The sequence below is a fragment of the Hydra viridissima genome, unplaced genomic scaffold, assembly GCF_058129835.1.
Source record: "Hydra viridissima isolate aposymbiotic clone 2 unplaced genomic scaffold, HvirCarnegie_v1 scaffold_14, whole genome shotgun sequence".
NCBI lineage: Eukaryota > Metazoa > Cnidaria > Hydrozoa > Anthoathecata > Hydridae > Hydra > Hydra viridissima.
The window spans coordinates 1639953-1651827 of NW_028324313.1; the positions used below are offsets into that span (position 1 = coordinate 1639953).

The 11875-nt window shown below is 28.1% G+C and overlaps 1 protein-coding gene and 1 pseudogene across 3 annotated transcripts; both read right to left on the reverse strand.

Annotated features, from left to right (window-relative positions):
• Window positions 1–498: 498 nt before the first annotated feature.
• LOC145193034 (src kinase-associated phosphoprotein 2-like) lies at window positions 499–11628 on the reverse strand. Of its 2 annotated transcripts, none has more exons than XM_090072136.1 (12): window positions 11527–11619; window positions 10772–10904; window positions 10407–10580; window positions 10159–10215; window positions 9553–9687; window positions 8870–9093; window positions 6699–6873; window positions 6532–6561; window positions 6277–6330; window positions 5129–5167; window positions 4971–5006; window positions 499–967 (listed from the first exon to the last, which is right to left on the reverse strand). In XM_090072136.1, exons 2-12 carry the CDS (start codon window positions 10815–10817, stop codon window positions 774–776), a joined length of 1164 nt encoding a protein of 387 aa, XP_089928262.1. In that variant the 5' UTR covers window positions 10818–10904; window positions 11527–11619; the 3' UTR covers window positions 499–773. The 2 variants fall into 2 exon arrangements, with proteins under 2 accessions (XP_089928262.1, XP_089928263.1); XM_090072137.1 differs by having other exon boundaries at window positions 617–967; window positions 4971–5003; window positions 11527–11628.
• LOC145184908 (uncharacterized) lies at window positions 1490–3821 on the reverse strand (annotated as a pseudogene). The gene is made up of 3 exons (XR_016446990.1): window positions 3559–3821; window positions 2823–3361; window positions 1490–2438 (listed from the first exon to the last, which is right to left on the reverse strand). The product of XR_016446990.1 is annotated as an uncharacterized LOC145184908 (transcript).
• Window positions 11629–11875: the final 247 nt, after the last annotated feature.

Below are 11875 nucleotides of genomic sequence, written 5' to 3' on the forward strand. Positions count from 1 at the left end.
TTTAATGGAGTTGGAGGAGACCTTAAAAAGGAATGTACTCCTACTTTATGACCTATATAAAATTTAACAGTAGCATTAACACTTGACCATGGCGAAATAGATTTGTCCATTAATTGAACCCAAAATTTGGTGTTATTAAAATTTGTCTTTAAAAATATGATTTGATTGTTGTGTTTTTTTAATTCTTATTTTTTTGCCTTTATTTTTTATTTTTTGCTTATACCTAGAGATCGTTTCAAAAGTATTTATACATTCTTATAACATTTGGTTCGTAAGCTATGTACGAACTTTGCTGTTGTATTTTTTTTTGTGCTATATTTTTACTTAAAAAAAAACAAAAAAAAAAACGAATTTGTAATGTTATTTGTTGGCATAATATTTTGTCACAACCACAATTTAAAACTATCCCTCAATTTAGAAAAGTATGCAAAAAAAAGAAGCTCCTGAAGTCTTCTGAGGACCAAGCACAAGCATACCAAACATAAAAACAACAAAATCTTTTTGAAAATCTTTACTTTTTAATCATTACTGTTGTTACTGTTGTAGTTGTTATGAATATAATTAATATTACAAATAAAGATGTTACACGATAAGGATCAATAAATTGTACGTACAATAGGAAAATTGTATAAAAATTTTTTTTAAAAAATACACTACTTATATTAATAGTTATTATAATTTACACTACTTATACTAAAAAAAAAAAAAAATCGAACAAAAATATCAACAATTAAACTAAAATATCAACATTTAAACTAAATAAAATGTAATAATTATTTAAAAGCTTGGGTTAAGTGGTTGTTTGGAACCAAACCGGTTCTACCCTTTGAATATCCCATACTCCAATTGATATCGATTTCAGCATAAATATAAATTATATCTCCTCGTTTAAAAGAAAGATCTTGGGGAGATTCAGCTTGGCAATCGAACAAACCGATCCAAACTTTGCTCATTGAGAATTGCTTCTCTAAAAGTGAAGCAAAATAATGACGTAATGCTTGTGCAATACAGGAGATTTTCTCTGAGTCTTTTAACCTGTTGTTATGCTTTGAGTCACTGTGAGCCAGAGAGACCGCCAGGTTTTATGTCGTGTCACTCAACCAAAACCCTTTTTATTAGTTTAGTATTAATGTATATGGTTAATTAAAAATATTTTTAAAATCTAGTTTACGTGCTAAGGTTAGAAAAATCAATTTTTAAGTTTCTACATATATTTATCACGTATAATTATCATAACCAAATTAAACACTTCTTCCATTAAAATCATTTGTTGATTCCTAAACTATTTCAAGATTCTATTGTAGGTATTACTAATAGCAACCTTTTCAATTGGATTTGAAAAAGCTTTTCAAACATGTAAAAGGAGCAAATTGATTTTTTTTTCCCCCGCTCCCCTAACTTTTCGCTGAATCTTGTGGCACACTATAAAAACATACATGCCTAAAATGAAAGTTGTTCTTGTGAATTAGAGCTCTTGAGATATTACAAAACAAGCCATTTGTAGTGTTTTTAAACAAATTTTGTGGCTATGAAAAAAGCCGTTTTGACAGGATTATAGTCACTATCCTGGACTTGTTGACTTCTTTTTGTTTCTAGGGCTGCATATCAAAGTTAATGTTAAATTCTTCTTCTATTAAAATCAACTACTGAGGATAGCAGTTGCTCTTCATGTCGAGTATGCTCTTCATGTCGAGTATGCTCTTCTTTACGTTTAAATCTACTCCATGTAGGCTTAAATTTAGAATGAATAGCTTCTCCACACTGTTCAGCAAACTTGGATAGGCCACAGTTATGGTATTCAACAAAGAGCTGAACATGACACAGCAAAATGTGAAACTTCCAACTTACTGAAATTTTTTTCCATAGAACCTGTGCAAGATCTTGGGTAGATAGGAAGGAGTTTTTTAAATGAGCAAATGCTAACTTATAATCTGACTCAAGAGTTCGACCAAAACAAGAATCCTTTACTTTTTTAAAGTCTTTCATGCACTGAACTATAGGTCTAAGTTGAGGAACCTTAGATGTAACAACTTCTTCACACCACAGGCAAGCTCTTTTTCCTGCATGGCCTGACAGACCAAACACAGCATTGGCACACTTTAAATCAAATGCTGCAAAAAACTTGACATCTTGCAAATTGAGTTTTTCTAATATTATTCTTAAGTTATGGTTTGTATCAGGAATATCTTTAACTATTGCAAGAATTAGACAACGCTGAACACCACTATTCATGTAAATTGCATACTTTGTTCTTTCATTTGCATCAAAGACATTAATTATAACTTTCAAAAAAGATCCTCCACCATCCATAGAAATTCGTACAAATGCTGAATGAAGGTCAAGAGCACATTGATTTATCAAATCCAGTATAAAAGATGATGTCTCTTGAACATACACAAGATCCTTTGAAACTTTTCCATCTTCACTGTCTAGGAAACCTATCTGTAAAAATATTTAAATAATGTCATTATTTATTTATACACTAAAAAATAGCCTTCACATTCAACGACTTGTTGAAGCATCTCCAGATTGGGAAAATTTAGGGATTAAAGCTTTAACACAAAAAAATTAAATGTATAATACACAAAAAAGATAACAATAATTTCTAATTTATATATAAGTCAATTTAATATTAGTTGCACTTAATTTTACAAAAAAAACTACTTAACTTATAATGGTTACACATTATATAGTTAAAATACTTGTATGTGTAGCCATCACAAATTAATGATGGAGGATCTCTTTCTCTTTACATATAAAACATATTCATACAAAATGTTAGAACATTCTGAAAGTGTACTTTTGTGATTAATACTTATAAATTATCTTTTCTACATTATAAAAATGTGATATGGATTCCTCAAGATCATTCAATTTGCCAAAAATATTAGGTTCTATAGCAGTCTTATTCCTTAATCCTTTCTGAAGAGAAGATATTAACTGTTTGGTGTCATTAATAGAAAGTTCCAATATTACTTGAAGTTCTTTTATAACCTGTAAAGATACTTGTTTTACTGTTCTTCGATTTGCCTTGTTGGCAGGACATCCAACAGTTACAGCCAATGGGTTTCCACCAGTTGATAAAAAAAGTTGCTCCTTTTGGAATGCAGTCAGCTTTCATCTTAACTTTTAATAAACCTGAAGCAACTTGTTCAGCTTGAATGCTTCCCAAACTCTTGGCAAGAGAGATCAAGTTTGTTACAGCAACTGAAGAAGAACAGTTGTGGGTGTGTCCAAGTGATAACATTGAGAAACATTTTCCACAGAGCTTTAAGTTATCTGGTGAAGAAGATATGATTGGTTCTGTTTCACTACTTTGGAGCATTGAAGCTGAATTCCTGGTCAGCATTTTCCACTCAACCTTCAAAAGTGGTATTTAAATACATAATTATATAAAGATAAATGCTTCATTACAATGAATGATTTAATATAAATAGTGGTATGGTTTTTTAAATAAAACATGAAACTTTTTAGAGATTAATAGGCTTACTTTATAATAACACTTTAAAAAATTAATGAGTTTAAAAAATATTTTTATTTTTCAAATATGAGAATTACCTTTGATACTCTCTCTCCCCACGAGCCTCTGGGTGTATTTCCCGACTTCATCAAGTAAAGGTTTCTTCTACAACTAGAGCAAACTACAGTTGGGTAATTACAAATTTCAAGGGAATACCCAGGATATATATACAGCTTCATCAGATCTTCTATTGTTGAATTTACAGGGTATAAAGACTTGGACCTCACTCCAAAAAATTCCCAGCAGCAGCAGCAAAAGTCATTTCGTTCAAAGACAGCAGTCGATGAGCTAGCAACAGCTATTTTCGTTTATTAAATAAAATTTAATAAATGAAAAGGGCTGCTGCAAGCTAATGATTTAAAACATTAATTAAATCCAAAAAATAACACGGGTGTCTTGTTTCAAATGACATGGTTTTATAAAAAACATGTAATTTTGAGAAAAATATAACTTAAAATGCAATCTTTAGAGAAAGTTATTGTAAACTTTTTTTTGATTTTTTTTTAAAACTGATTTCACAGTACCTGATTCTTAAATAAGTATAAGTAAAAGTTATTTGTATCACTTGATAGAAGACACCCGTTTTTTTTTTATTCTTGCATAAGACTTACGCTTTTCATTACCCACAATTTATGTTGTCATTACGACCATTTTTTTTTACCGATTTTTTTGTCACTTTTTTAAGCATTTATTCAAGGCTTTTAATTATCATTTTTACCATGTTAACACGTGATTTTGATTTAAAAAACATTTTTAATGATCAATATAAACTAATACTAAACTAATAAAAAAGGTTTTGGCTGAGTGACACGACATAAAACCTGGCGGTCTTTCTGGCTCACAGTGGAGTCTTTTGAAAATTTCAGCTTTGCAATTTTGAGAAAAGTACAAAGCATGTTGTTTGTAACTTTACAAAAGTTGAAAATCCGTCTGTAATAAAAATTTGACCTTTTCATTTTTGCTTAATAATACATATTGCCATAACTTTTTTTGAAAAACTTGCTTTTTTTTTTTTTTTAATACAAAAGAAGTTATCAGAATACATAAAAAAAACAAAAAACACGGATAGGAGAATTGGTCTTATAAAATAACTTGTTATTTTAATTTTTTAGAAACTATTATTTCTCCTCTTCACGCTCTCCTCTGTACCGACATCATTTCTTATCTTCACAACACCATTTGACTTTTATATTTGTTTGACATATTTTATATTGTTGTGCTTTTACCTTCATATTTTATGCTTTTTTTATAGTTATCTTTTAAGTTCGGACTTTTATAAACTTTTATGTAAAAAACTGACCAGAGAAAAAAGGATTCATTATCTTTAGATATCTGTAAGCTAATACCTAACATTCATGTGGAAGAACATTTAACTAAGCTTTTAACAAGATGAAACTAAGACTAAACTAACTAAGAAATATGCTTTTAACAAGATGAAAGATTATCATACCGATGGTCTCAGGCTGCCTTTTAACAGCATCAACTTCTAGAAAAAAAACATTCATTTTATAAATGAAGCAAATAACAAAATCTCAGAGTAGTCTAGATAATCAGAGTAAAAATTTAAAAACAAAAATAAAAGCATGTCGACTTTAAATGCAACCTCACCTCTATTTTTCACGGTATCGTCCAGGGCATCATAAAAATCTTAAAGAAATAGAATCCTTTTAAAGTATTTAAAATTTAAAAATAACTCAAAATAGTTCAAATTTTTCAAATAAAATAAAATTAATTCTTATATATTTAAATATTGATGTGTTTAAGATCATTAGTTTTTGAAAAATATTTGCTTGCTCAGTTCAAAACCCTTTTTTTTTTAAAGTGTGTGCCAAAGAACATATGCTTTTTCTTTTCTAGTTTCATATTAGTGCTCAGTTCTCTTGCTTATCACTGTTTTATTAACAATTTTTTAATTAACTTGCTGTTTTCTATTGAAATGATAACTTATATAAATTACTTCATCTGCATTATTTTTAATGAACAACTAAATAACTTTTCAGTATAAAATATCTGCAGAGCAGTAATGGGAGATAAAATACCTTTTATAGATTCTAAATTCTTTTAAATTACATTGTATAAATAATTTCATAAAAACTTTAACTGTGTAAAATAATGAGTAATGTAACTAATCTATTAATTAGTTTTTTTTAATCTTGGGCTACATAAATAGCTCATAAGTTTATGATAAAAAGTCCAATATGTTAAAAAGTATTTTTTTAAAAATCAATACAACAGTTGCATAGTTTTGCAAGTTTTAATAGCTTTTTTTCATTTTCATATTTTTGTGATATCGTTTGACCATTGGGAGATTTATATAATAAATCAAAGTGTAAATAATTTATTTCTATAAATGACAGTATAAGTGGTTTAAGATGTTACTCTCCCACCTGTGATGTTATGCATAACTAGTAAAACTAATCCAACATATAGTATCCTACATATAATTGATTGAAACTTTGTTAAATAATACTGTGAAAATTGCTTTCAACTTATAGAAAAAGACATAACCCATCCATTTCTCAAGCTAGGGAAGCAAAAAAAATTGCTGTCTATTGAGCAACCCGTGTCTGCTAATTAAAGGTGTCTTTTTAACCTCATGTGAAAATATTTTTGAAGACCTAAGGTTTGGGTACTAACAGTTTGACTGTTTGAAGGCATTCCTGTCCATTCTGTGTAACATAATCCTCCAAAATGCTAATGCTTATATATACAATATAAAGTAAGGAATAGGAATTAAATCAAAAGTTCAAAGTTACCTGGTTGTACTGTAGCCTGAGGAGGACTTTTTTCATTACAATCATCATAAGTATCTAAAAAAGATAAAAGAAAATATAAATAACATTTTTTCTGTTTTTCTAAGCTGTCCAAGAAATGAAAGTTTACAAACCTATTTAAAGGCTGCATAATAAACTTACAACCCAAATAAAAAAAAGTACAAAAAGGTAATAATTTAAATATACAGTTTTTATTAGTAACAGCAGTAATATACTAAAAAAAAAAGAATTACATACCATCAACATTACATCCTTTATTTTCCTGACCTGAATGAGAATTAAATAAAGGTAACTATTTTTAAAATAAGAAAGTCCAATTTAAATATGGTAGACAATTTATAACAGTCATATTTATAAAGGTTTTTAAAATTAAGTTCTTCTAGCTACACAAAACAATATTTCACCAAAGCAGATATCATCAACTTTACTGCTGCCACTGCTGGTATCATCATCTTTGTCTACATTATCAGATGCTACTTCCAGAACAGCGTTTAATTGGTCTTTTGAATATGGTTTGTTAGTTATAAATGCTATATGTTTTCTCCATTTTTCAAAATCATCGCGACTATCAGCTTGGAACTAACAAAAAATATTTTATTAACTGTCCAAGTTTTTGGATTATTTAACAAGTTTATATGAAACAGTCGTTTGATTTAATACAAGATTTATATGAAACCCTTTAATGTAAATCTTGTATTATAACTTAATATAAATAAAAGTATATTTCTTATTATATCTTGTATTATAACTTAATTATTATGAAATATAGTTTAAGGAGCAATGAAAATGAGCAAATAAAATTTAAAAATAGATACAAAAAATATATTTAATACAAATGTAACTAATGGTGATGATTGATGATGATGATGATGATGATGATGATGATGATGATGATGATGATGATGATGATGATGATGATGATGATGATGATGATGATGATGATGATGATGATGCTTTTGTTAGCAACTTCAAACATTCTACAGTTAGAGAGATAAATATCTGAGCCAAAAATTTTTTTGCAAAAAATAAACCTTGGCAAGGCATTTAAAAAAGACAAATAGGTTTGATAAAAATTTTTATGATTATTAAGAAAGGTAATTCAGTCAATATTTCAGTTAGTCAACTTTATTTGTTCAAAATTTAATGATGCCTAAAAGGGTGTTTAAATCTTGATGAAAGATAATTATGAAAACATAAACAAAGTTTTCAGAGTGATAATTAGAAATTTTTTTTTTTTAATAAGGAATTCAAGGTGTTTTGTTATCAGATAATGAATAACAGCTAATAATTGACAGATACTTTTTAAAGCTATTTGTCATTGATATCATCAAGAATGGGAGTTAAAACCAAGAAATGGTCACAAGCTCAGCACAACTTAGTGAATGACTTGTTCAGGTAAAAACATTCAGATTGATCAAGAAGCAACTGGAATGACATTAGAAACTATCAGCAACTTGATAAAGTAAAAAACATTTGGGTATGTGAAAAATCAGCCAAGATTAGGAGGTAAGTGCAAAACAACACCTAAAATTGATTAACAAATTGTCAAGATGGCACAGAAAAACCAATTTTATCAGCATCAAACTTTCCAAAAAAAGAACTTGAAAGAGTGGCTTTAAAGCAAGAGTTCCATGCAAGAAGGCATTTCTTTCAAAAACATTTTAGGTGTAAAAGCTTTGTCATTCTGGAAGAAAATATTATGGATTACTGAAACAAAAATTAATCTTGTAAAACCTGATGGAGCTCAGAAATTATAGAGAAAGGAAGGCAAATCATTCAACTCAGTTGCATTCAAAAAACAGTGAAATTTGGTGGAGGCAATGCTATGGTATGGGGATAGATGATATGGAATAGAACAAGAAATCTAAAGTTTATTGATGAAATTATTGACTCTGAGGATTATGTCAACATTGTCAATGAAAATCCTCTGGCCTGAAAATGGGAAAAACTGAGAATGGAAAAAATTTTTATCTTCAACATGACAACAACCCCAAGCATACTCCAATGAAAGCAAGAGTTTTTTTTATCCAGAAGCACATTGAGTTAAAAGGCTGGCTCAAAATCTAGATCTCAATCCAATCAAACACCTGTGGGCTATTCTGGATCAAAAAGCTAGTGCACAATGTCTCAAAGAGAAAGAAAAATTGAAGATCTTGCTCAAAAGAAGCTTAACCCTAAATTAGCTCAGACCGTGCCAGAGAATTTAGTTGAATCAATGCTAAATTGACTCACAGGAAGTCATTAAAGAAAATGGTGGCCCAACTTGGTATTAGAAAGCTGCAAATATTAATTGGAGAAATTTTGATTTCATGAAGTTTTATCAGATACTTATTTAATGTTAAAAAAATTTTGAAAAGTTTGAAATGAATTTCATTAAGTTTTGAGCAAAGAAAATTATTTTTGTTATCTGAAATTTTGATTAAATTTGCTTTCAGAATTATCATAAAAGTTTTTAAAAACTTATTTCTTTTCTCTAAAATATCTTGCTAAAGTTTAATTTTTATAATAAAATGTTTTGTTTAGATACTATCTCACTGTATAACATGCTAATAAATAATAAAAGTAGTCTATATACGGTATATGAGTCTCTTCCTTTTTCTTTTGTCTCCAGTATAAATATGTGACCTTTTTCTTTTTCTTTTGTGGATAAAACCAGGGAGTATCCAGGCAGTATAATAACACCAAGTTCTTTAAAATCAGATTCTGATTTGAAGTAAAATATGAAATCTTCCTTTAAGATACAATATCGCTTGTGCCATGTAATCGTGAACCGACGATTCTTATGCTTCAGTAAATAACCTAATGTGATAAGATTATACAAATGTTGATTTGAAGATGATAAACAAATCACAATAACCAACACACACTAGACAATCACTCAAAATTAACAGATCATGCTAAAAATTACTCAAAATGGTTATTTTGAGTAATTGTCTAGCATGATTTGTTAATGATCTTGTACACATAAGACAATCACTAAAATTAACCAGCACACAAGGCAATAGCACAAAGATAATTGCACAAAAAATAGCTAAAATTAACAAAAAGATATTGTCTAAAAATAATCAAACTAATGCTAATACTTAAGTCTCTAAAATAGAAAGATGATGAAACAATTGGGTTATTAAATGTAACAAATGTAACATGAAATTTCAATAAAGGGAGTTTTTTTCCGAAACATATATTTGCATAAAAAAACAACATTCTCCATATATCAAGAATATTTCAAAATTTTAAAGTAAAAATATCTATGCTGACCTGAAACAAGCGATCCTTCCTTTAATTTTGAAACTGGAAAGTGTTGGTATTCACTGACTTTTCGTTTAAGCTCTTCATATGAAAGCACAGAGCTTTGCTGCAATTCAGTAGATAGGGGTTCTTGCGATATTTTATCTAAATTTTTAGATACATTTGTAACAACTAAGCACAATCTAAACATATGGCAGCATTTTAGTTTACATAAAACTCTCCGAGCATTTTAGTCCCAATGCAAACAAATTTCATCTAAATTGGTACTGATGCTTAAATGTATCATTGTATCTAGCTACAGTTTGGATTAAAGTAAATTTCATCAAATTGGCAATGCAAACAAAACTTTATCTAAATTTATAAATGTATGAGTAAAAAGCCTTAAATATCAATTTAACAGTTTTTATACTAAAACCTGTTCAATGTTTATGATCCTACATGCTGTAATTAGTATGTTTAATATTTATGACCCTAGGTTCTGTATATAATGTATTAAATATTTATGAGATTGTATACTGAATTAGTATCATTTTAAAATTTTAATCAAAAAATACAATACCAGAATTAAACTAAAATATTAGATTATTCAGACTTGCTTTAAGTAATATTATATACCTGGTAAAATTTCATAATCTTCAATAGGAGATTCTTCAGCAGGAACATTTTCTTTTCCTGGAGTAAAACAATAGCATAAAAGATACATTGATATAACAAAAGAAAAAAAAAAATTAAAGGTTGAACAAGTACAGGTTAAAGAACATATTTGTAAGTGAAGACTAAACTCATTTTCTAAATTAGATTTAAGAGCTACTTTGAATCTAATTTAGTAAAAATTAATTTTAAAAAACCAAAACTGGACTAACTATTTAATGGCTGTGAACTTGGTTTGGTAGGAGTAGTGCTCTGAAGATTCAAATTAATTTTGCATAACTTATTTACCATTTCTTCCAATTTATCAGCCATATCTTTTCTTTCCATATCAGTACTTGGGGATAAGGTTTCACCAAGTAATGTTACTGTTAAAAAATCTTTTGTTGCTAAGTAGAAAGAATAAAATAAATGAAAAAAAAATTTGATTTCAAAGATTTACAGAATGAGATTTCTTATTCCTTGCTTGAAAAAAATTAGAAAAAAGAAAAGAAAAAAAGAAATACAGATGGATCATTTCCTAAATATTGCATTAAATTTATTATTGTAAAGAAAAAAAGTTTTTAATTTACTGCTGTACCTTTTAAAAGATTGATAACATCTTCTGTTCTTACAGCTGCAGCCATTGTAAATATGGATAAATTCCAGTTAACAATAAGGTAATCCTTCAGTTAAGCGGCGTAAAATAAATACACCCTTTCGCTTTTTTAGCACTAATGGAGGATATATATATATATATATATATATATATATATATATATATATATATATATATATATATCTTTGGTACTGGGTAGAAAGGGCTTAAGTCAATTTTTCACAAAAAATTTTTTTTTTGTAGATTTACAGCTTAACTTTTGCTGATTTTTTTGGTCCAGTTGGCATAAGTCAGTGATGAATATTACATATATTACAAAATATTTATCCCTAACCCTAACTTACATGTAGGAATTTTCAAACATTGATATTGCTGTCTCAAAAAGTTGGTCAAATTGACTTATGACCTTTCTACCTGGGATCATAACATACATGCAAAAGTTCATCATATATATATATATATATATATATATATATATATATATATATATATATATATATATATATATATATATATATATATATATATATATATATATATGATGATGATGATGATGATGATCAGAGTTGTTACGGCATAATATGTCTGGCAGATCTGTCGACATATTTTTAGACATATTTTACATAGACATAAAATATGTCAGAATTATTTTTCTGTCCTCTTACTTTGACAACTTTATGTCTGAAACATTTTCTGCCGACATAAAATATGTCCGAAATATTTTTCTGTCCACTTACTTTGACATAACTTTATGTCTGAAACATTTTCTGCCGACATAAAATATGTCAGAATTATTTTTCTGTCCTCTTACTTTGACATAACTTTATGTCTGAAACATTTTCTGCCGACATAAAATATGTCCGAAATATTTTTCTGCCTACCAACTATGACATAATTTTATGTCTAAAACATTTTCTGCCGACATAAAATATGTCAGAGACATTTTTCTGTCCACTTACTTTGACATAATTTTATGTCAGAGACATTTTCTGCCGACATAAAATATGTCAGAAACATTTTTCTGTCCACTTATTTTGACATAATTTTATGTCTAAAACATTTTCTGCCGACATAAAATATGTCAGA

Bases quoted from the DNA above. Each gene is read 5' to 3' on its own strand.
- LOC145193034 (XM_090072136.1), bottom strand. From the start codon at position 10,817: ATGGCTGCAGCTGTAAGAACAGAAGATGTTATCAATCTTTTAAAAG. The intron at 6,562-6,698 runs GTGAAATATTGT...ATTCTCATTCAG, and splicing joins AGTTGATGATATCTGCTTTG to GTCAGGAAAATAAAGGATGT. The intron at 968-4,970 runs GTATGATAATCT...CTTCACTTTTAG, and splicing joins AAGGCAGCCTGAGACCATCG to AGAAGCAATTCTCAATGAGC.